The 24,830-nt window shown below is 36.9% G+C and overlaps 2 protein-coding genes across 10 annotated transcripts; one reads left to right on the top strand and one right to left on the bottom strand.

Annotated features, from left to right (window-relative positions):
- The first annotated feature begins 1,723 nt into the window (after positions 1-1,723).
- LOC134680141 (glutaminase liver isoform, mitochondrial) lies at positions 1,724-19,651 on the top strand. 9 transcript variants are annotated; one of them, XM_063539191.1, is made up of 10 exons: positions 1,724-1,957; positions 13,150-13,202; positions 14,013-14,048; positions 15,330-15,426; positions 15,536-15,896; positions 16,813-16,965; positions 17,069-17,349; positions 17,467-17,775; positions 17,864-18,018; positions 18,779-19,651. In XM_063539191.1, the coding sequence occupies exons 1-10, from the start codon at positions 1,799-1,801 to the stop codon at positions 19,131-19,133; spliced, it is 1,959 nt and encodes a 652-aa protein (XP_063395261.1). In that variant the 5' UTR covers positions 1,724-1,798; the 3' UTR covers positions 19,134-19,651. The 9 variants fall into 9 exon arrangements, with proteins under 9 accessions (XP_063395261.1, XP_063395263.1, XP_063395260.1 ...); XM_063539190.1 differs by having other exon boundaries at positions 1,725-1,957; positions 14,007-14,048; XM_063539197.1 differs by lacking the exon at positions 1,724-1,957 and adding an exon at positions 12,585-12,920.
- A 364-nt stretch (positions 19,652-20,015) lies between these two features.
- On the bottom strand, positions 20,016-21,100 carry LOC134680143 (small ribosomal subunit protein bS1m). Its single transcript, XM_063539200.1, has 2 exons — positions 20,720-21,100; positions 20,016-20,632 (listed from the first exon to the last, which is right to left on the bottom strand). The coding sequence occupies exons 1-2, from the start codon at positions 20,960-20,962 to the stop codon at positions 20,345-20,347; spliced, it is 531 nt and encodes a 176-aa protein (XP_063395270.1). The 5' UTR covers positions 20,963-21,100; the 3' UTR covers positions 20,016-20,344.
- Between the last annotated feature and the right edge of the window lie 3,730 nt (positions 21,101-24,830).

Below are 24,830 nucleotides of genomic sequence, written 5' to 3'. Positions count from 1 at the left end.
GTAATTGAAGAAAATAGGCAAAAAATTACCATTCCCCCCCTTTATCTCCGAAACTACTGGGTCTAAAATTTTGAAAAAAATACATAAAATAGGTCTTTACCTATAGATGACAGGGAAACCTATTAGAAATATGCAGTCAAGCGTGAGTCGGACTAATTACTTATTTTTTGATCCTACCCCTACGGGTTTTTTAAAGGCAATTCACTCGCGTTTAAAAAAATACATTGTTATAAATTTAGTAATGTACGGAACCCTTGGAACGCGAGTCCAACTCGCACTTGGCCGGTTTTTTTAGCATTAGAAAGAACTCTAAAGAAGGTAAGCGATCTTGCATATCTTTTATTGGAAAACGATTTTTATTAATCAGTAACTATTAGTCTATTACTTATGAAAGCAGAAGAATATAAATGATGGTATTCGATTCAATAATTGTTACATATTTGCTTTAAGTAACTTATTTTAAAAATGTGTTTTTCAATTAAAAGACACATCAAGATTGTTTATCTTATTTCTAATGCTAAAAAATACTAACTATAGGCATTTAAATTTATGGCGGGACGTCCTCAACGCATTTTGTAGCGACTGGAGGGAGCAAGATGTACCAAACGAGTGGTGGCGGAAGAAAGACATTTGCTTTTGTTCAACAGTGGGACATGACAACACTGGACTTTAGAAATACTTACATATAAGTTAATAACAATATGACATTTAGAAATAAAAAACATTTGATTAAGAATTGTAATGAAATAATACGGGGTTTGTAGGTAAATTAATAAAGTGCCTAATGAATTAAGTAATTAAATGCTTTTATTTGCAAGCTTACACTATATTAATTTACGTGTGTCAGCGATCAGACATGTCTAATTTTTGAAGTTATTCTGTTAAAACCTGCAAGGTTTTTTGCTTGAAGCCAAATTGTAACAATTCTCGAGGATAAACCCCCACCGATACTATCTACCTCTGGCCTGATTCGAACTTTAAGATACGAAAGATAAGAAGCTATTCCAGATCGAAATCCGAACAATAGTTTACTTCCTCTTCCTTTACGCTACTCTCTAAATTAAAGTATTAAAAAAAAATATAATTATACAAATAGGTATATATTTAAACGGGTATGATGGCTTCGAACCCAAACCTTATTATAAGAAACTATAACTAGAGTAGGTACTTATTGTAAAACCTAGGCTCTAAACGGGCTACTCAAAGGCTACTAAATATGAAAACCCAAAGGTTAAAACCACTCTGCCGTATTCCTTTATGACTACGGTTTCGCTAAGGTATTTTTGTAGAATAATGTAGTTTTTTTTACATTGGCAAGAAATATCCATAGAAAATGACCCGTTTTCATTGTATGTGACAGCTGGCAGATCATATCCGTAACCGTTTGCAAGATATTATTTATTTGAGACCTTTTGTTCCACACCACTGGTAAGTTCGAACTTCAATAACATGCTGCAAGATGCTACGCCCCGTAGCCTGTTTAGCTTTCCCACCGTGTAGCGAAAAGCGTTTGTAGAGGCATGAAGCAGCCATTGAAGAACTACAGAAGCCATCTCGATGCAAATCCTTCTAGTGACTAGACTAACGGGCTTTTCAGGATTGTAGCTGCAGCGTGGGATCTGTCTTATTTGCCCTGCATGAATGATGACAAAGCGAAGCGAAGATTTTGAATGAGATTTTTCTATGACACCGCTGTCGCAACCCATCGGGGCCGTGGAACTAAATATAATGCGGTTCACAGCCAGTGACACTACTCCCGGTAGTACAAGTATTTATATACGACAAGCAGGAGAGAATTATGTCTCAGTTTCGCGAGTGTGTCGTGCGAATACGCGGTTGGCATCGGTTGCCTCGGGAGCTCGCCCCCGTCCGTCATCGGGCTGTTCATATTGTTATGCGGACTTTATCCGGCGGTGGTTACGACGACTTCGTTATGGATTATGGGAATGATTTTGAGGTGATTATTCTGTTTCACTTTGCCTTCATGTCAATTTCCACTTTGATAACGCTTGTTCGAACACTTATTACCTATCTACTAAATTATTTAAAAACATTGATGCTCTCTTGAACGTAAATCATGAATCATTTTTTCAGCGTAAAACTTGTAAGTTCCTTTCTGTAGGCAGTTTTGTTTAATTAGGTACAGATATTAGAAAACGTTATTCAGTAAGTACTTAGGTACTCTACTAATAAATTAGTGTTTTAGTTTAGTGCATCTGTAAATCCGTAGAAGTTCCCAAATGGAAATATGTATTAATTTTAACTTACTTGCGAGGGTTTGTAGTAGCTTTTAAGTGGCTAGTCATTTGTCATATTCAGTACGGTTACCATCAGTTTGGCATTGACATAAACGCTATCGCGAACAAAGAATATAATACTCACTAGGAGAAGAACGGTAACTCCATACAAAAAAATGTCCCCAACCGTTTATACGTTTATACTACTGGCGCCCTCGATGTGTACCAATGGAACTAAAGTTAACAACCGGTTTAGCCTGGCGGGTATTGGTATTATAGGTATATAGTAATTATGTTGATAAACATATTTGTTATCTTCATATCACGAAATATATGAAAGATGCAAATATTACCCCTTGTTTGTGGTATTATCTATTGATTTAAATAAAATGCATATTTATGTTTCTAACATTGTATTATGTTTTACATATAGAAATATACACTGAAAATTAAACCCTGACAACTTAATAAAAATAGACATTAATAAAGCGCATTCACAAAGTTTTCAGTATTATACAAATAACATTAGGCATGCCTACCTATTACACTTTACACACAGATACACTACACTTTACACACGGTATTTTACACAGATTTCTAACTTGTATTCATACATTTCTTCACGGTTAATTAATACGCTTTCCAGATGCGTTATGACTCGGTTCCTTCTGAACCCACTAAAGCTGTATAAATTTCACTCTGGCGGCTTCAACAGCCGTTGCTCCGCATTTAGCACATTATCTATGTGCATTGCTGTAATCTATGTAGGTACAGACTTACAGTCTTAAGTGGTTGTACCGCTACGTTGTATTTATTATTTAAAGATTTAATAAATAAAATGTTCGTTATGAACTTTAACCACAGCAGTTGGACAGAGTCATTGACAAATATATTTTTTTATTATGGTGGGTAGACGTACCTACCCTCCATATATTTTATGAACATTGATAAAGACAGTTTTGGAAGCAAATATTCATTATAAAACTTAATCGCGTGTAAGTAATTAAGTTTTAAGCGTTTTAAGTCCCGTTTTATGATTAATTATGTATAAAATTCGTGATAATTTAAATCAGAGTTGGGAGCAATGTTGCTGTAGAAAAATTTTTTTATTTTTATTACTCGCAACTTTTTCTCAGAGGCCAACGCACGCATAGAAGCTTCAGGCGCACACATGCGCAATTATTTGGGGACATAACTTTCTTAGGAAGTGAACAGGCCTTGATCGCGAACGTAATTTACTTTATCTACGCACATATCATTACTGCTCTAAAATGCATTCAGAAACCGTAGGAAATGACCAGCATTATCACAACCAATTTTACTATGAGAACTTTCTTATCTGTGGTAGTAGGTAAAATTTGTACTTTAAAGTTATAACTTTACAGATTTTTGTAAGGTTATGAGTTTTAAATTTGGAACAGCTGTCAAAACTCAAGTGGGCGTCTATTCTAGTATCCATAGATATTAAAACAATTATCGATACGAAACGTCAATTCGGTATATTTTTTTAATATAAACCGTACGACATTTGATCTCGAGTGGCATGAGAATAGGGACTTCATTCTTTTGTCTATGAATTAAAAAAAACTACGGATGCGTGACATTTGTGAAAAAAAGTTTTCATTTACCGCCATTTGACTTACAGTTTCATCTTTTAATTAGTTTTAGGTTATAAAATTGATTTGATAGTTGTTTTTAAACAAACTTTAAGCAAAAGTATCGTGTAAAATGAGTGATAAAAAGATATTTAGGAGCCGCCACCTCTCAAATCTGCGAGTTAAGTCAGACAGCAACGATGGATGTCGGTTGAAATATGAAGTTAGTGAATATATAATAGAAGGTAATAATATGTGTGTAGATAAAGTAGTGTATGTAACTGTACATAATTAGGCATTAAAACACTCGTGTGATCCTTTTAAGAAACTCACTTCGTTCGTTTCTTAAACCCACACTCGTATTTTAATGCCTTTCATTATGTAGCAGTCACATAAACTACTATTCTATATATCTCTTTTACACACTAATATATCAGTACGAGGCAGATGCATAGAAAGTAAATTACGTTCACGATATCGTTTATGTCAATGCCAAACTGATGGTAGCTAGCCGTACAGACATAGGTAGATGTTTTTATGGCAACAACGAGTGTTTGACAAAATGAAACATCGATAAATCTGTTATCGATATTATCTTTAGGTATATTTATTTAAAAAGTGTATAATTTCTACTTGGTGTAGGTAAATGACCGAGAAATTTCAATAATGCAAACAAATTACAAAGCGGTACATAATTTCTTCATTAATTAAGAGTACATACATTTAGCACTTAAAAATTAAAACGTAAACTGTAGTAGGTATACAGTGCCATAAGAATAGAAAACTACTAATACCTATATCAAAAGAGAAGTAGATATGGAACGTATTGTGTATTTCGCGGTAGCTTCGTATCAGGCGGCCTAGCCAAGGAGACAATCGCTTACGCTTCGCCTTCGAATCGCTTTGTGTCTCTCTATCACTCTTCCATATTAGTGTGACACTGACAGCGACAGTTGCTTTTCGTTCGCTACAGAGCGTTAGCGATTGGCATGTTGTCTACGGGGACTGTATCTTCTAATAAAATGTAATAAATATCTAAGTATAACGTTAAGGTAACAGAGATATCGATATTTAATTTTGTCAATCACTTTTTTTTGGAACAAAAACTTCACTTCTATGTCTGGTCATATTACTTACTATAAAGTGTTCATCTACAATGTAGATGAACACTTAAATATGGGCGACAGAGTTTCAGTAGATTCTACATGTAAATATGGGCAACAGCATAGATTTATAAAGCATAGATTCCTAATTCGTACACCGCCAGTGAAGCCATTTCAAGTGCGACGTCACGTCACACTCGCATCATCGTATTCGAACGGCCCTCGCAGTACTCAAAGTCAAATCGGTTTGTGTACACCTCCCGTTTAAAAATCAAAAACTACAGGAAAGATGGTTGTTTGTACAGTGAATGGGTGTCACAACACATCATATAATAAAAACAAACCGCTTGATATTACATTTCACGCGTAAGTATCGAGTTTAATGTGATATTTTTACATAATCGTAAATACAAAAATCCAAATTTTCGTCAGCCGCCATTTCTACTAAATCTTGCCAGTGTAGTGAATATTTTTTCCTCGAAATGGGACATGACGTCTACATTCTAAAATAAATACGCTCAATTAAATTTCATTGTATGATTATAGAAAATTATAATTAAGTTAATTATTTAGGTAAGTATTTACTTTTTTCTTATTTTTATTTTGTGTCATGTTCGTTTTAGTTTTCTGACTGATCTACTTCTGTCTGCGAGATGGAAGGAAAAAAATAGACTAAATCGGAATGACGCAACATGGAAACATTGGAAACGGACTAAACACAGTCGAATATGCTCTGTCCTATTTAAATTTATTCTTATTATTTTATGCACATTCGTTAAATAAATAAAAATAGTAAAAACTTATCAGCTATTTATTTAATCCTTATTTCACAAAGTACAGAAATGCATCAAATCCCAAAATAAACAAAAAGCTTTTGCTACAAAATCGAATCTACACACTTCCAAATTATTAATAACCAAGTGTGATGTTGTTAAAATTCCCCTACTTTGAGAGAAGTCAATGAATACTGGCAACATATTTTGTATATATATGTGTGTGTTTGCTGAGCGTAAAACACGAGCGTTCCACGCACACATCGATCGTGTTTCGGCTTCACTTTTGGCAGGTTAGCCGTATGGAGACTATCTGTCTATGCGTTATTAGTTTAAGGGCAACAGAGTTCCGTTAAATAAATCAAATAAAAAAAAAATGCCTACGTCTAAAGGTAAAAAAAAATCATGATATTGTTTGATCGTAATTAGGGTTACGTTCTTACGTTACGTATAAGAAGAAATAGTATTTTATGCAACAGTTTTATAAGAGGGGTCAAAAAACGTGAGTGGCGTGGGTAACAATGTGAGCCGAAGGCGAACATTGTTAATAAATACGCCATGAGCATTTTTTGACTACTTATACAACGTTGCATACAATGCTTTTTCTATGAGTAGGCAATATTAAATAAAATACAAAAAAATATAAACAAAATTTTATTTATTAAATTTTGGATAGTAGGTATTACTACATGTATATAGCTCTTGTCTGCGACAAGCACCCATAATAACAAATATTACTGCAACCTGTAACAAGAAAAAGGAGAATTAAATAATATTCAGTTTCAATGCAAAAATATAAAATGTACATAAATATAACTCGTTGTACTGTGTACCCTAAAAATGTGTATCAAAAATTTTTATAACATATACCAACCTTGCTTAAAAGATAGATCTGATCCGGTGCTTCCAATTAGTCTTTTAAAATACACCAAAGACGTTTTCAGAGAATAACGAAGTTTTGTGCTCCAATCTCCACGCCATGCACTTCTCATAAGATTTGTCGTATAGGTGCTGAGATTTAGTACTTAGGCAACAAATTTTAGGTCGCTGCTTGTGCTGCAGCGGATATTTCTTCAGGTGTAGAAACAATGTACTCCTCTTTGTCCATTTTCAACACTTTTTATGAACGCAAAACAAATAGTAACGCAAAGTACTCAAAGAACAAGAAATTACCGGGAAAGGCGGGAATCGAGAAACAAACGAGTAATGTCTATGGTTATGTTTTTTTTAAAGCCGTTACACACTACCGCACCGCACCAGGGTGGTGCTGTAGGGTATAAAAGTATTTTTTTATTATGTTGGTAGCAATGAACTCAGTACAAATTTGTTTATTTTTTAATAAAAACCGTATGCATTCAATCGTTTGTCACGTTGGTAGCAATGTACCGGTATGTGGCACCTGCTACCCTGCACTAGCTTACCGTATCGTAATGTCTCTAAAACGACACAAGTGCTTTTTTGGGCAATAGACTATAGACTTTTAAGGAGTATTAATAATGTATGCCCTTATATGTTCTTTCGTGACTATGTAAATGACAGATAAAAGTACCCGAGTAGAAAAAACAGTTTTTGATCGCAACCGGTTTCGTGCAAACCCGAAAAAGTTTTCGTTCGCAACTGGTTACGAAGCTCCGAGTGCGTACGCGGCCGAAGGAGAAATCGCAACTTAAAAATAAGATTTCCGAAAAATAATAGCACCACCCACAATAAAGTGTAACATGTAGTGACGTAGAATTATTATAATTAGGTACTATCTGATATGCCAAAATACCAAGCTATAGTCGTCTACCTGTCAGTATTTGCTTAATAAACCTAAATACCTACCTACACGACAGCAGCAGTTTCTAAAGTAAGTAAGAAGCCGTCACCTTTTGTCTGCATTTAAGTATAGGTACCTACTATACCTACCTCGTTTTTTAAGCATGAGAAAAATGGTAAACAGTCTTGACGTGACTTTTTATTAAAAATCGCTTTTGAAAAATAAGTCGCATCAAATATATTGAATTGAATTGAATTGAATTGAATTGAATTGAATTGTCATTTATTCACAAGAACATATGGTACATGAGATGTTACAATAATGATATTGAACCTTAATACATTCGGCCGTTAGGCATGTGAAAATTAGAGTATGTTTAACCTAGTTAACTACTTAATCTAGTGCATGCATATTATTACTGATTTAAATAAGTAATAAAAATAATTAGGCATAATGTTATATAGTCAAAAAAAAAAATAATGAAACAGGAAGAGAGTTAATACAAAATAGACTTCCATCTTACATGTCGTTATAATACATTATTGAATTATTATTTTAAATAGGATTACATTAAAATTTATCATTAAAAAAATGTTCTATTTTATAATATGTTTTTTCAATTAGCTCTGCCTTTAATTTTCTTTTAAATAGATTTAGGTGTAACTCTTTTAACTCTTCTGGTAAATGATTATATACTTTAGAGGCCATACCCAGTATGCCGTTTCGCAATAACGCAGTTTTGCCAGCTACTGGGTTAATTTTGTACTTGAAACGCCTGTTCCTGGAGTTTTCTGATACTAATGGGAATAAATCGGGGTTTGATTTAACAAAAACTGACACTTCATAAATATAAAGACCGGTCATTGACATTATATTAAGATCTTTGAAATAAGGTCTACAGCTTTCAGTTCGTTTTACACCACAGATGGCGCGAACACAATTTTTTTGAGCACCGAAAACTAGTTTTTTGTTTGTAGAGTTGCCCCAGAAAACCATACCATAACGAAGAATTGATCCAACATATCCATGATAGGCTAATAACGCAGTTTTTCGATCCGAAATTTTAGCGATTCTTTTAAGGGCAAATACAAAACTATTTAATCGCTTACATAACGTTAAGGTATGCGTTTTCCAGCTTATATGATTATCTATGTCAATGCCTAGAAACTTAGTTACGTCTGTGTGTTCAACATTATGATCATTATATTTTACGTCAAGATGTAATGGTTTTGATTTTGATTGATGAAATTGCATAATTTTTGTTTTATCAATGTTTATTTTTAGTCTGTTCGTTTCCAGCCAGTTGATGATAGTCTTAAGTGTATTGTTTATGTCAGATTCATATGTAGTCGGGTCGTTTGATTTTATTAAAACTGTGCTGTCATCTGCGAATAGTATCATGGGATGTTGAACGTGTGTTGGCAAGTCGTTTATATAAACTAAGAAAAGCAACGGGCCTAGGATGCTCCCTTGTGGAACCCCACGAATCAAAGGTGTTAATTTAGAATAGTAAGCAGTTTCTTCTTTTGTCTCAGGACATAGCCTTTTTATTTCAGTACACTGCATTCTATTACTTAAATATGAATTTAGTAAGTCTAGGGCGTTACCTCGGATTCCGTACCGTTCTAACTTTTTCAGCAAACGGTTATGGTCGACGAAATCGAATGCTTTCGATAGATCCATATATATCGCACAAATCGGCACCCCTTTGTCGACATAATGAGTGGCAGTTTTTATCAATTCGTAGATGGCTGTGGTCGTCGATTTTTTTTTTCGAAATCCATTTTGCTCTTGTACAAGTATTTGTTCTCGTTCTAGAAAATTATAAAACCGTTCATAAATGATTTTTTCAGCTATTTTAGAGAAGATGGATAATAAAGCTATAGGTCTATAATTCTCTAGCTGCTCTTTGTCATTTTTTTTGAATAGCGGCTTCACTACCGCGATTTTTAAGTTATCTGGGAATATCCCTTTTTCAAGCATTTGGTTACAAATAAATGCTAAAGGATACGATATTGCCTCAGCACAGTATTTTATCACATTTGTTGTAATCTCGTCGATCCCGGTACTTCTAGTATTTTTCAATGTTTTTATTATTCTAATAATGTCGATAGGTGTCACAGGATGTAAAAAAATTGTATTAAGGGTATTTGTCGGTAATTTCTCATCAGTTTTAGGTAGGCGGTTTTGATCAACATTAGTCTCGCCTATATAGAAATCGTTGAACGCATTCGCAATAGTGATGGGATCTGTAAGCATTTCATTGTTTTTGTTAACAATTTTATGTATTGATTCTATAGGTTGGTTTTCATTCTTATTATTAATTATTTGCCAAGCAGCACGATTTTTGTTATTTGATTTTTGTATGTGGTGTCTATTTTGTAATTTTTGTGTAAGTTGAATTATCTTTTTCAGTTTATAAGAATACGCTTGCAGCTCTGTCTTATTCGAAGCACTTGGATTGGATCTATAGTTCCACAGCATTTCCCGTTTTTTTTTACAGGATATCTTGATACCTTTAGAAATCCATCGTGGTTTATTTTTGAAAAACAGCTTGATCCGTTTATACGGAAAACATTGGTCGTATAATAGTGTAAATAATTCTTTAAAGTTATTATATGCCTCATTTGGATTCATGCTTTTGTAGACATCCGTAAAACTGAGGCTTAGAAGATAATTATTAAATTTTTCTAGATTAGCAGTTGAATACTCCCTTTTTTTTGTATACCAAAACGAATGCAAGCATTTCTTTTTTAAAGGACAGTTTAGAATTATGGTACTATGATCTGACAAGCCTAGATCTAGAGAGCACGTTTTCGTCCCAGGTATGTTGACTGCAAAATTGTCCAAACAAGTTCCGCTACACGGACGAGTTGGAATTTTTATCTGTAATTTTAGGTTATAGTTCGCAAGAGTATTTTCAAACAAAGTTACAGATTTGTCTATTTTCAATATGTTAATGTTGAAATCGCCACAGAGAATTATTTGTTTTCGTTTTTTACTTGTCAATATAGCTAAGGCGAGTTCCAATCGTTCAATGAAAGTATGTAAATCAGAATTAGGTACTCTATACACACACATAATTATTATATTCGTGTTAGTCAATTCTACTGCGCAACATTCGAAATAAAGCTCTACAGAAATGTCACTTATTTCAGTTAGTTCCTGGAAAGCAATTCCTCGTTTGAGATAAATCGCTGCACCTCCTCTGCGGTTTTGTCGCGAAAAAATAGAACCTAGTACATAATTGTTAAGAAAAAATAATTTGCTTTCTTCTTTTAGCATAAAATGTTCTGTAAAACAGGCCACGTCTGGACCATATCCACAGTCCTGAAGTTGCTCTAGAGACAAGATGATAGTATCAGTTTTATTAATCAATCCCGCGATATTTTGATGCAATATCTTTAAAGAATGGTCTTTTATATCTAGACTGTTCAAGTACAACTGTAGATTCCTATTTCTATGAGTGATTTCACAGTGGTCAGGTATTGTATTCATGGTTTGAATGATGTCAGTGCTGGTATCAACGAAAAAATGCCTGGTTTTGTTGTAAAATTGCTAAATAATTTGCTATATCATAAAAAATAATTTTCATTCCATGATTATTTATGTGTCCACTATGTTTTGAGAACATTTGAGAGTCGTAACTAAGGTTGAGATTACTATCTAATACATAGGCATATTCGTACTTTGTCACATCTAAGTACAGTAAGTTATTGAATAGCTCCACTCTTCTATTAAACATGTTCGAAAATTGACCGCAATTAAAAGTTGGCACACACAATATTACATTTGTATAGTTACATTTCATAATTTCATTTCTAATATATTCAATCAACTTACTATAGTTTTGAGATGTCTTGAAATCATGTTCACCTATGAAAATAAGACATTGGTCATGCATCGTATAGCCAGTAAGTTTCTTATCTAAATTTTTTATTAAGTGCCTGATCCCAACACCTGGGGTAAGGTAATGACAAATTTCGTATGTTTCTGGCAGGATATCAGCAATCGACAGTATTTTATTAGAGTTATTAGAGCTAATAATGCAAAGTTTGCTTTTTGATCTAGTAGAGCTGTCGTCCTGTAGTATAGATGGAGCCGGCAATGGGATTTCATTTACTTCTGTACTGTTTTCACTATGTTCAGTTACCTGTGTTTTTGAGAATTCTGTGATATATGACTGAAGCTGCTGTAGCTGAGATTTAATTTTTTGGTTGTCCTTCTCGAGTGTCCTATACGTACCTACGTACAATATACTCGTACGTAAATTATAAACTAATAATACTAATAATTATGGTCGTCATGGTCTTGCTACTACGTCAAAAATAGAAAAAGAAACAAGCAAATATGGCACAGCGGTAAAAATTAGTCACAGCTTACAACAGCGTTCAATCATTGCCAATAATAAAATTATGTGATGTCTAGGGTTTTATGGAGGTAACATATGCACAGCGACCTGCAAAATTGCATAGATATAATATGTATTATGAATTCATTCATTCAAAAGGTGGCCATGCAATTTTGCGATGTTAAGTACGCAAATGTAGATATCTCCAGAGACCAGATTTTAAAAGTCATAGGCTCATAGCGAATAACTTTTTGTGCACAAATCAAATTAGGTACTTTATCAAATATGTATTAATTTTGGGTTGTGTTTTTTAAAGTACATAGTCACATTACCTACCTTAATATTATACTTATATATAACTCTAGACTGAAATTCCAACCTCCAACCACTGGAGGAGTTTCGTAGTTTTTTCTTTAGTAGGTAGGTATATGACATCTATTTCAGTTTGAAGTAAACAAATAGTCCAAAGTTTTTATGAAGAAAACCTATATCTAGTCAAATGGCACCATAATAGGTATTACGGGATTTCATCTGAATCGAAATCTAGTATGAACATAAGAAAAAACTTGAAGGAACAAAGTACTTACAACTGATTACCTATAGTTTTCTCTATGGCATAAATAGACAAATGATTCTCTCTGTTTGTGGTGAGTAGGTAAGTAAAATATTCTACTAAAATATTCGAAGTCTAGACGTTTGTGTGTTTAGGTAAAAGCGCAGGTGCTCCTGATAAGATTCGTAATAATCATGACAAATCCAGAAATGAGTTACGTTACGTCTAATTTCGTTCTGCATTATAAATCTGAAGATAACGTACATAGTGATAATGAACGTGACACGCAGGTAATACCTACGACACGTCACAGGTAAACAAGATCTGATAGCGAGACGACAGCCCGCCGTTGCCTCTGTCAGTTGGCGCTTGCGCGTTAGGGCGTCGCGGTACGGCGCCAGTGCGAACACTTATAGACTGGTTGGTGGTTTAGGGCTGTCCTGTCCTTCCCCGTTCGTCACCATGAGCAGCCGCCCGCTCCGCCGGCTTGCGGCCGCGGCGAGGCCTCTTCTCCAGCGCTCATGTGGATGCTACCGCGAATACAGTCAAGTAATACCCGTCTACATTATAGACAGACCCGCTGTGAGTGTCCCCTTTGCTTTAAACGCTTCCATATCGTATCACTGTCAGGTATCACTATCGTATCAGGTCACTGGGATCCATCAGTCATAAGAATCGGTAAAACTTTCATTACCATGGTGGTCGGGATAATCATCTTTTGTTTTATAACTTTTTGGCTTTTAGCACATATATTTAAGACTTGCTTAAATTGTTGCAGAAATGGCGAAACTCTGCACCCAATTTTTATGCGGCTCAATCTATAGATATGAGGTAAGTTACAGTTAATTTTAAGCGAAAGGTCACGGTCAAACAATTATAGACGGTAGAACACTAATATGTTCTCAATGTTCTCATCCAGCAGCGCACGTGTCGCACCATAACTGCATTGGGTGTTGTAAATAAGCAAAGCGTAGCACTCCACAAATTACGTACATCTCGACAGTTATTGGGAATAAATTGTTTGTAATGACCCACATCAACTCCTATTGATCTGTATTGAACTGGCCGGCGCCACGAGAGCTTCAATTCACCCCTGACATTTTATACCAATTACTCGCACAGCAGGCGGTTACGTAAATAGAAAATAACCTGGAAGTTTCGTAAATCTAATAATTCAAGACTAGCCTAGCAGCTTGTCATAATAAAAATAATTTTGACTAAAACTAATGAAAAATACACAAATACTTAGGTATGTGTAAAATTCATTTCAAGATACTGTTGTCAATAACTATGATTATTCTGTTGAGTTTTTCATCTAGTGTTTTAATTGATATTTACTTAATAAAGGTTACTTTTATATTTCTAGATGATATTGATAATCCCGAAATTAATTATAGTTTGATATCTTTAACAAAGATGATTGATGACATTCAACTATTTCCCTATACAGTCAACTATTGTCTAGGAAAGTAAGTCTCAAATTTGTGACTATCTATGTTCGCTACACCAGAAGTGCAAATGCACGTAGAATAGATAAATATTTAGATAGCATGTTTAAAGTACCAATGAATGTCGTAAGTGTGTCTATATACCTACTAACAATTTACTTAAGGTGTTGTATTGTTTTCATGCAAGGAGCAGACAGTATTCGTTCGTGCATAACCTCGATTCCTCGTCGTGAGTACAAACCCGGCATCCTGAGTGTTTGAGTTAGCATGCTTGTGTAGGCTGGTTTGATTTAACGATTGAATAATTTTTTGTATAATGTTTTATGTCATCCCAGCATCATGTAATTTACAACTGCCCAGTGTGCAAACCATCTTCAGCGCTTCGATTCAATTGTCTGCACTACTTTTCAATTTTCAAGAGATTTTAAGCCATTTACTAAATTATTTTAATTATAGCCATGTGAAAATGAAAGGCTGTTAATGATCGGTTGGCAGGCGCGGGTGATAGTAGTCTAACCTATTCCAATCATTAAGACTGTTATCATATCGGTACTATAGTTGGTCAAACCGAATTTGTCAGTAAATAAGAACAAGAAAATTATACTCATCCTTTTCTTTTGGGTGCTAGTACTAGTGTAAGACAAAGTGTGATTTTCTGTCTATGTTTAAAATGAGACAGTTCTTTGACAAACTATATATACCTAAGTAGTAGAGCTAATGGCAGATGAACTTTTCTGCTTTGGTTTGATAGAGTAATAGTGTTAGCGGTACACCCCGAAATTCAGTAAAATGGTGTTAAAGGTATTTAAATCGGTACGTTTGATATTTAGACCATTTGAATCAATTTGACCCGAAGCACCCAAAAAAAAATTGAAGGGAATTATGACGTCATCTTTTTTTGTACCTACCTATGGGAAAAATATGTTGTTCAGAAACCTATCGTTTGTGGAATTAAGTCAAAGGGCTTTTTGAGCCGATTCTAAAAATGTATTACATCATTACCTTTCAGTCACATTTTTAAAAGGAGAATAAAAACTAATTTTCAAAACATACCAAGTTTGTTAAAAATCGTTCATATACAAACTACAAGTGTACCTAGGTATTATGCATGTGATTTTCAGCTAAATTTGTGTTTTTCTATATGTGTTTGCATAGTAGGTACATTTTTATTTTTTATTTATTCTACGTCACATGTGATAGATGTGGCATCAAGATTCTAGAATAGGCAAACAACTAAAAATAAGGAGTTGGTTCCTACGTGTGAGCCACACCTACCACTGACGTCAAACCTAAAACGAGCTCGCGCGTGACGGTCTGTTGTCGAGCACTTTCAAATACACAACCGTGGTATTTGCCAAATTCATAAGACCCCACATTAGAGCTGTTTTGGCAGATGTTTACGCCCACCGTCACTTTCCTTTGTATTGTTGTTTGCACAATTAGTAGGTAGACTAGCTTTTTTTTTGCTATCACACGATTCAGTATAAATATTGTTTTATTTGTTGTACAGGGTAGCAGAGGGATCACATAAAAACGCAGATGATGTCTTGTTTGATATGTTCAAGAATGAAGATACAGGCCTCCTTCCCGTTGGAAAGTTTTTGGCCGTGAGTATATTCTCTTAATTCGCTTCCTACTTTTACCTACCATCTTTTCTTTAGAAAATTCTATGTAACTCCCTATAACAAATTAAATAAACTACAATTCTTCTTGCAGGCCTTGAGAACAACCGGTATTAGAAAGAATGATCCACGCGTTAAGGAAGTTATGCACAACTTGTACAAAGCCCATAAAGAATCAAACTACGAAGGAGGTTCTCCCGAAACACTTAAATTGGACAGGAAAACATTCAAAGAAGTTATAGCGCCAAATATAGTTCTCATAACGAGAGCATTTCGTAGCCAATTTGTGATTCCGGATTTCCAAGATTTTATCAAGGACATAGAAGAAATGTACTGGGCGGCTAAGAGTAATACAGATGGCAAAGTGGCTAGTTACATACCTCAGCTGGCTCGGGCGAGCACGGAAAATTGGGGAATCAGCGTTTGCACTATTGACGGTCAAAGATTTTCTATAGGTATTGATTCGTTTGTACCGCCATCCACCATTTGAAACCCCTTCGGCCGCCTTTGAAACCAGTTAAGAAAACGGAAATATTAATCTTTTTTCGAAACCGGGTTTCCTAAAAAGAAAGATAAGTCTGTTTTAGAAGCTCCTACCGAAAACGGAATATTAAAACTTCTTTCAAAACTTGTTACATTTCCTTGTTAAGGTTTAGTCGGGTAATTCCGAATGTCAAAAACTATCGGATAATTCCGAAAAGAGACTTTTATTATGATGGAATTTAGGGTGATTTTCATCTGAATTTCGGAATTATCTGACATTCGGTATTACCCGAATGCACCTTAGTCCACTTCTATGGAATGGCTTGGAATGCCCACTGTTTCTTTACAAAAAACATTTCCTTCACAACTTAACTAGACGCGGGGCTCCTATTTCGGGCATTTGAAGCTACTTATCGAACCTTTAGTGTGACATCCGTCATTACAATTTGGGAAAAAAACCGTAGGAAGGAAGGGAAGAAAATGTTTTTTGAAAAGAAACAGTGGGCATTCCCTGTACGTGGTCGTTTAACTATATGGTCGTTCGAGCGAAATGGAACTTCAGGGATGTGGGCATTCCATATCAACTAAGTAGGTATTACTGAAGTTTCGAAAGAAGATTTAATATTCCGTTGGATATTTCCGTTTTCTTAACACTTTGGTTTAGAAACCGGCTAAAGGGTTTGAATCCCATCTAAATGATGTGGGTCTATCGAAATTTCTCTTTATCTGACTTCCAAAAAGTGCTTTATAACATCACATTTAGATCTAGATCAGATCTAATTAATTGAAGTTGTTGCCAAATATTTTTTATTCAGTAATATTGTCATTTGGCAACTCTTGTTTTCCCGGATTCGATGAAATGAAATAATGCTCTCTAATTTTATCTAGGTGACGTGGCGGTGCCATTCACGCTTCAGTCGTGCAGCAAGCCGCTCACATACGCCATGGCGCTCGAGACGCTGGGCCCCGACGTGGTACACAAGTACGTTGGCACGGAACCAAGCGGCCGCAACTTCAATGAGCTCGTCTTAGACTACAACAGTACGTACAACAATTTACACCTACGCTTATTTGCCGATCCAATCATATTAATAGATGAATAAACAAATCACGACACGACTATTTATTTGTACTTTGTTTACAGTGAAACCTCATAACCCTATGATCAACGCTGGCGCAATATTAGTATGCTCTCTACTGAAGCAATTGGACAAACCAGAGATGACCCTCGCTGAGAAGTTCGATTATGTAATGTCGTTCTTCAGTAGGCTCTCGGGTAACGAGCCCTTAGGCTTTAACAACGCAGTATTTCTGTCGGAGCGCGAGGCTGCCGATCGCAACTATGCGCTCGGCTTCTACATGCGCGAGCACAAATGTTATCCGGAGAAAACAAATCTGCGCGAATGCATGGACTTCTATTTTCAGGTCGGTATACTGGCACAACTATTGCCTCACGACAACACTCAAATGCGCTTATCTTACATCCGCTACGCTCAAAATAGTTCTCGGTAATTAGTCAAGTATTATGTACATCTGTTTCAGTGCTGCTCTATGGAGGCCAACTGCGACATAATGTCCATCATGGCGGCGACATTAGCAAACGGTGGCATCTGCCCTATAACTGACGAGAAGGTCCTACGGCCAGACTCCGTCCGCAACGTGTTGTCCCTCATGCACAGTTGTGGCATGTACGACTACTCGGGCCAGTTTGCTTTCAAAGTGGGCCTGCCGGCAAAGTCAGGAGTGTCAGGGGCTATGCTCATAGTTGTGCCCAATGTTATGGGAATCTGCACCTGGTCACCACCACTTGACCCTCTGGGCAACAGCTGCAGAGGACTTCAGTTCTGTGATGTACGTCAGCACTTTTTTCTTTTGATTATGAAGCATGCAATGCAAATCATATTGGAAGATCTTTTCAATGTTTATCATTTTCTTTCAGCAATTGATAGAACGTTTCAACTTCCACAAATACGACAATATCCGCTATGCGAGCCACAAAAAGGATCCTAGGCGCTACAAATTTGAAACTACTGGTCTCAGTATTGTTAACCTTCTATTCTCAGCTGCCAGCGGGGACCTAAGTGCACTCAGGAGGTAATAATTCAAAACCGATCTGAATTATTCTGTATTATTGTCTTACTAAAAAAATCACAAAGAAGTACTACATTCCTTGTAACATTTGCCTGTAGTTCGTCCGAGGAGTCAGGGTCTGACCCATCTGAGTCGGCGGGATCTTCAACTTAACCTATTTATGATGCACGGCATCGAACTTGGTATATGTACCTACACGAAAAGCTTAACCATTGGCCATCGGTCGTTATCATTGTTATTTAGATATTTCGTGAAAGTAATTGGCACATCATTTATAGATTTTACATATTTTTGCTGTATTACATTTCAATCGAAAATGAGCCCTTCTCATCGGACTATCATGCCACTCATATTTGCTTGTCGTTGAATTGTTGCCAAAAATTTAGTTATCATTTTATACATCAAAATTAGAAGATTAAACTGAACCCTTTGAAAGGACCGGAATTCTTTTGCTTTTATTTTTTTGGCCGTGTTTATCACGAAGTGTGGCGAAACTGATCAAGGAAAGTTTTAGAAAACGTAGATACAGTTCATCTGTTGTAGAAAACGCTTTTGAAATTTAACCGCAAGAGTATTCATTGAAGTCATTCACAGAATTACCGCTTTTGTTGCAAGAGTAGAAATGAAAAAGGCAGATTGATTTAAAGAGCTCACCTCTATAAAAAGTAGAAATTCATAAAGATACTTATTACTTCACAAAGCAAATTAAACTGCTTACAAAAAAATAGAGCATTAACATGCAATTATCTATTTTGTTTTTTAGGCATCACCTCTCCGGCATGGACATGACGCTGTCCGACTACGACGGTCGCACGGCGCTCCATCTCGCCGCCGCGGAGGGCCACCTGGCTTGCGTAGACTTCCTATTGGCGCAGTGCAATGTGAACCACGACCCTCGCGACCGCTGGGGCAGCCGCCCTCTCAACGAGGCGGAGACCTTCGGCCACGCCGCCGTCGTCCAGTACCTTAAAGAATGGGAGCGCGCGAACCCCAAGGGCAAGGAGACCCCCGGAGCCTCCGTCGCAGAGATCCTCGAAGCCCATCCAGATGCCAACGATGCCGTCAAAGACCCGAGCATTCAGGAGATCGTCTCCAGAAACGGCGATAAAGCACAGTAAAAGGATCTCAATACCTTATTGCGATTGCCGACGATCTCACGAATATAAAGGATATTATAGCCAAGGGATTATGCTAACTATTTAAAAAAAAGTAATTATAAGTAAAACCGTTGTATGATGCAGTTTCGTAAATGCATTTTTATTTTGAAAGCTGCCTCGATTATATAGGGCAAAAAACTTTAGGATCAACAGACGCAAAATGTGTATAGGAATATTTACAAAATTATATTGAAATATAAAACATTCCATTTACAGTTGTAAAGCTGTTTACATTTAAGAGGTACTCTGACAGATTTCATATTAATTAGAAAATTAGATAAAAAGAAATTTACAAACTAAACTTTGTAGTATCTATACCATAGCATAAGTAAAATATATTAAGACAATAATTTATAGTTATGGTAGATAGTTTAGAGCAATTAAATTTATGAAGTTATTTTATTGTTCTCTGTGTCATTCAATGTTGTCCAAATATGTAATGTCAATTAAATAAATTGTTGAGTTTAACAAATTGACAACTTATTTTTATTTAAAGTATTGTACAGATTTTTTATTTAACCCCCCATAATGGCCCTAATGATATTTATTTTGACATGTTTATTTTTTAGGCTTGTGGCTTGTAATTAGTTATCTAGAAACAACACACAATATGGCAAAAACGTGATTATTCTTGAGCCCTGTACTCCTTTTATTTTTAATATACCGATATCAATTGTCATATCTCTAATTAGATATATCCCTCTAGCTTTCAGACAAAGCTATAATGATGCACCTAGCTAGCCATCGATAGTTACAAAAGTTATCCATAGGATTTGAAACTCATGAGGAACAGGATTGTATCAGGGTACTTATCAAATTTGAATTATGCAATATACCATGAAAAATTACATTTATTATAAGTACAAGTAAAAATTATCTACACTATATTTACAGAATAAGTAAACCACACAGACTTACAGCCAATAACAGAGCCTTGATAGATGTGTATACTAATTTTGGATATTACTAATGAATTTATTAAAAAACAAGTAATGAATTCAAAAAGTTTAGCATTCTTCTTTAAACAAGCAACAATCTTTTTTTAAACTCCTTAAACTGCTACAACATAAGAAATAAACACTACATTAATTTCTCATTAAATACATCATACAGTTTGGAAACAGATAAATACACAATAGTTCTTGGTTCTAAGCCTGTGATGATTACTTACCTCACTGCTGTTTCTCAGTTACTGCAGCTCGTAAGGGCGTAGAAACTAAACCTAGCAGCTTGCAGTCAGCTTCCAGCAGTGTGAGGTCTGTGCTTGATCCGAGGAACCGAGATGATAGCTCCAAGTCCTTTATCTGAAGCCTTACTCTCGCTCCCCGTACGTATTCGTCACCTCTATTCGTAGGGCGGGTACACACACAGTGGAATTTCCAACCAAAGTCAATGTATAAATCATCTTCCACAACGTGAAATATTTTGCCTATGACCACTTTGCCAGAGGGATCTCCTAACTGAAACAAAAAGAAAAAAAAATTCAAACTAATAACACGGAAAAACAGAAGCTTAATATTAACGTTTCAAATGAATTCATAACTTACATCCATAAACTTAGAATTCCTTAGCAGAGATGGCAATGAGTGGTTGACTGCAGGTTCCTGTGTATCTAGAATTTGCGACTGTTTTTCAAACGCCTTAGCAAAACCACCTTTCTCGGGAATATCAGGTATTTTCTCCTGATTAAGCTCGACATTTTTTGAGTCGATAGTGCTAAATAATCTGGAGCGTCGGGTCAGTAAGTTTGAGTGTTTCCAATTTCTTGTCAATCTGGCCAAACCAAACATTTCTGTAGCTGATGTAGCACGTATTCAACTTGTCTGTATTATTATTCAAGCAAATAAAAACCCAAAAAATATTTTTTTAAATGCAATTATAACCTGCAATTCCGAGTGGAATAACACTGACAGTGACAGAACTGAGACCAAGAACTGACTGACACTGACACTAATTACTTTTAACTTCTCTGGATGGAAGCATCTTTTGCCTGATCTGAGTAAAAAAACTCTTGCACACGCCGCACGCAGCATCATTACACTATTTATACTCCGTCATTATCAGTAGTTCGTCGTTATTATTATCAGTCCGTCACTCCGTCATGCAGTTTCCGTCAGTAAAGAAGAGCGGCAGATTTTAAATAATAATATATGTAGGCGCGAAGGGTTATCGTCCCAAAGGAAATTAGAATTTCGCGCCTTTTTCTACTGACAAACCTGTTTGACTGACTATATATGATCATTGTCAAGAGGGCGCTGTTATTCTATAGTTTGTCAAAGGACTGTTTCATTTCAACCAGAGACAGACAGAATCATCTTTGTCTCACACTAGTACTAGCACCCAAAAGAAAAGGATGAGTATAGTTTTCCTCAAGGGCCCAACGTTTTCTGTTCTCTTTCACGACGCAGCAACTAGTATCATTTCTCTCTCCTCGCTCTTTTAAAATGCCGTTTGTCAAAAAAGGACAACCATACTGTTGACAAGGTGGACTTCAAATCAAATGTTGCCTTTCTTGATGCGCCCAGGCTGTGTATGTGTGCGTAAAAGCGTATATGTGTGCTCTTTTCTTCAAAAGTCGATTTTAATCATGTTATATATCGATAAACGCTACACAGCGGAACGAAATAGCGATTAATTGAAGCTGCAATATCTTCGTTAAACATAAACATAATTGAAATGCTAATGGATAATGAATATATTATAATATAATAATATAATTCAATTATTGCGGAACACCTATTTTAGGAGGTATTTATGTATTTTTACCCGACTACGGCAACGCAAAAGGAGGGTTATGATTTTGACCGGTATGTATGTGGGTATGTATGTATGTATGTTCATTTGTTCCCTCAGAACTCCTAAAGTACGCATTATAATTTGACAAACGATATGTCATTCGAATCGTCTTAAGCGTCCGCTGGTTATAGGCTATATGACGTCACAAAAAAATGAACACGGTGCCCTCTAGAGGTCATAAAGTCACGAACCAAAAAAATAAAAATAAGTAATGATGACGTGTTGTATATCATTTGAAAGAGCTCAATTAGCACATTTCAAATATATACATATTGTTAGCTTTTGCACCCGGCTTTGCTTACATGAACCCGATAAAACATTAATTTATCGGGTAGGTAATTCGAACTACGAATCTACAAGCGCTTTGGATTCTATCCGCGTATTAGCCGATTAAGGCGATACAAGAAGGTTTCTGACAAAATAAATTTGTTTGGCCACTATATACATGGTGTTTTTTAATGATCTGCAATATTTTATTAAGTGAATAGGTATAGAAGTCCAGATCAGCCAAAATGTAGGAAACAGCCCTACAAGAGACGTACGAGGCACGCTGTACGTACGAAGTTCGCTGTAGGCGTTGCAAAGCGTACTATAAGAGTCGGGCGTAGCCCGACGTACGAGACACGCTGTACGCGTTCCAAAGCCTTTGGCGCCCTCATACTAAAAGAGTCGGGCGCAGCCCGACGTACGAGGCTCGCTGTACGCGTTCCAAAGCCGGGCGCCCTCATAATAAAGGGTCGGGCGTAGCCCGACGAACGCGTTCCAAAGCCGGGCGCCGAAGGCGCCCTCATACTAAAAGAGTCGGGCGTAGCCCGACGTACGAGGCTCGCTGTACGCGTTCCAAAGCCGGGCGCCTTCGGCGCCCTCATGGTAAAAGAGTCGGGCCTAGCCCGACGCACGCGTTCCAATGCCGGGCGCCTTTGGCGGCCTCATACTAAAGGGTCGGGCGTAGCCCGACAAACGCGTTCCAAAGCCGGGCGTCGAAGGCGCCCTCATACTAGAAGAGTCGGGCGCAGCCCGACGTACGAGGCTCGCTGTACGCGTTCCAAAGCCGGGCGCCGAAGGCGCCCTCATACTAAAAGTGTCGGGCCTAGCCCGACGGACGCGTTCCAATGCAGGGCGCCATTGGCGCCCTCATACTAAAAGAGTCGGGCGTAGCCCGACGTACGCGTTCCAAAGCCGGGCGCCGAAGGCGCCCTCATACTAAAAGTGTCGGGCCTAGCCCGACGTACGCGTTCCATTGCAGGGCGCCTTTGGCGCCCTCATACTAAAAGAGTCGGGCGTAGCCCGACGTACGCGTTCCAAAGCCGGGCGCCTTCGGCGCCCTCACACTAAAAGAATCGGGCGGCGCAGCCTGACGTACGAGGTTCGCTGTAGGCGTTCCAAAGCCGGGCGCCTTCGGCGCCCTCATACTAAAAGTGTCGGGCCTAGCCCGACGTACGCGTTCCAAAGCCGGGCGCCGAAGACGCCCTAATACTAAAAGAGTCGGGCGCAGCCCGATGTACGATGCTCGCTGTACGCGTTCCAAAGCCGGGCGCCTTCGGCGCCCTCATACCAAAAGAGTCGGGCGTAGCCCGACGTACGCGTTCCAAAGCCGGGCGCCGAAGGCGACCTCATGCTGAAAGAGTCGGGCGTAGCCCGACGTACGCGTTCCAAAGACGGGCGCCTTTATACCAAAGGAGTCGGGCGTAGCCCGATATATGCGGCACCCTTCATGCATTTCTGTACTGCGGACGCCCTCGCAAAAGTAATATCAAGTGACTTCAAATAGTTAGTAACGAAATCATGACCCCAAAATTAATTAAATAAAAAATAAGTTCAAAAACTAAAACCCGAAACCACTTTACCTTAAAGCTTATAATCGTGGCATACGACCACGGCGATCCTCTGAATCTCTGTAAATATATTTAAAAAAATAGTAAATTATATTACGTTGTATTTTTTACTAAAAAAAATGGTAACATTTATAATATTTCCTGTTCGATAATTTTTAGATAATAATTCTATCTTGTTTCATACTTTTTAGAGCGCGATTTGCAGTAGTCGGGTTTTAGTTTTTGAACTTATTTTTTATAATTAAATATCTCAACTTTCCCTTGGTTCCCTGCTGGGGCGTGACTATAAAATTGTGATCTGATAACCGCAATAAAGAATAAAAGCGTTTTTGGTCATTTTAGGTATCGTTAAGCCTTTGAAGTAAAATTAAAATTGCAAGAAATGTCGATAGTTTATCGATATGCCTTTATCGACATGGCTACAGCAACGTGGGCCTCATTGTTAATCGTACACTAAACAAAAGTGGCAACAGTGACAGCTCGCTGAGACACCGTCTTTATATATTATAAGTCTATGGTTTTCCTGGTTCTTACCAAGGGCCCAACCTTTTCTGTTCTCTTTCACGACGCAGCAACTAGTATCATTTCTCTCTCCTCGCTCTTTTAAAATGCCGTTTGTCAAAAAAGGACAACCATACTGTTGACAAGGTGGACTTCAAATCAAGTGTTGCCTTTCTTGATGCGCCCGGGCTGTGTATGTGTGCGTAAAAGCGTATATGTGTGCTCTTTTAGGGATGTAAAAAGTCGATTTTAATCATGTTATATATCGATAAACGCTACACAGCGGAACGAAATAGCGATTAATTGAAGCTTCAATATCTTCGTTAAACATAAACATAATTGAAATGCTAATGGATAATGAATATATTATAATATAATAATATAATTCAATTATTGCGGAACACCTATTTTAGGAGGTATTTATGTATTTTAATTAAATATCTGAACTTTCCCTTGGTTCCCTGCTGGGGCGTGACTATAAAATTGTGATCTGATAACCACAATAAAGAATAAAAGCGTTTTTGGT

The sequence above is a fragment of the Cydia fagiglandana genome, chromosome 3, assembly GCF_963556715.1.
Source record: "Cydia fagiglandana chromosome 3, ilCydFagi1.1, whole genome shotgun sequence".
NCBI lineage: Eukaryota > Metazoa > Arthropoda > Insecta > Lepidoptera > Tortricidae > Cydia > Cydia fagiglandana.
This window is presented reverse-complemented; position numbering and strand designations above follow the sequence as displayed.

Coding starts and splice junctions, on each gene's coding strand:
- LOC134680141 (XM_063539190.1), top strand. CDS start 1,799: ATGTCTCAGTTTCGCGAGTGTGTCGTGCGAATACGCGGTTGGCATCGG. Junction 13,203..14,006: donor GCTCAATCTATAGATATGAG/GTAAGTTACAGT, acceptor TTTTCATGCAAG/GAGCAGACAGTATTCGTTCG. Junction 15,427..15,535: donor CCGTTGGAAAGTTTTTGGCC/GTGAGTATATTC, acceptor TTCTTCTTGCAG/GCCTTGAGAACAACCGGTAT.
- LOC134680143 (XM_063539200.1), bottom strand. CDS start 20,962: ATGTTTGGTTTGGCCAGATTGACAAGAAATTGGAAACACTCAAACTTA. Junction 20,633..20,719: donor GGAATTCTAAGTTTATGGAT/GTAAGTTATGAA, acceptor TTTTTGTTTCAG/TTAGGAGATCCCTCTGGCAA.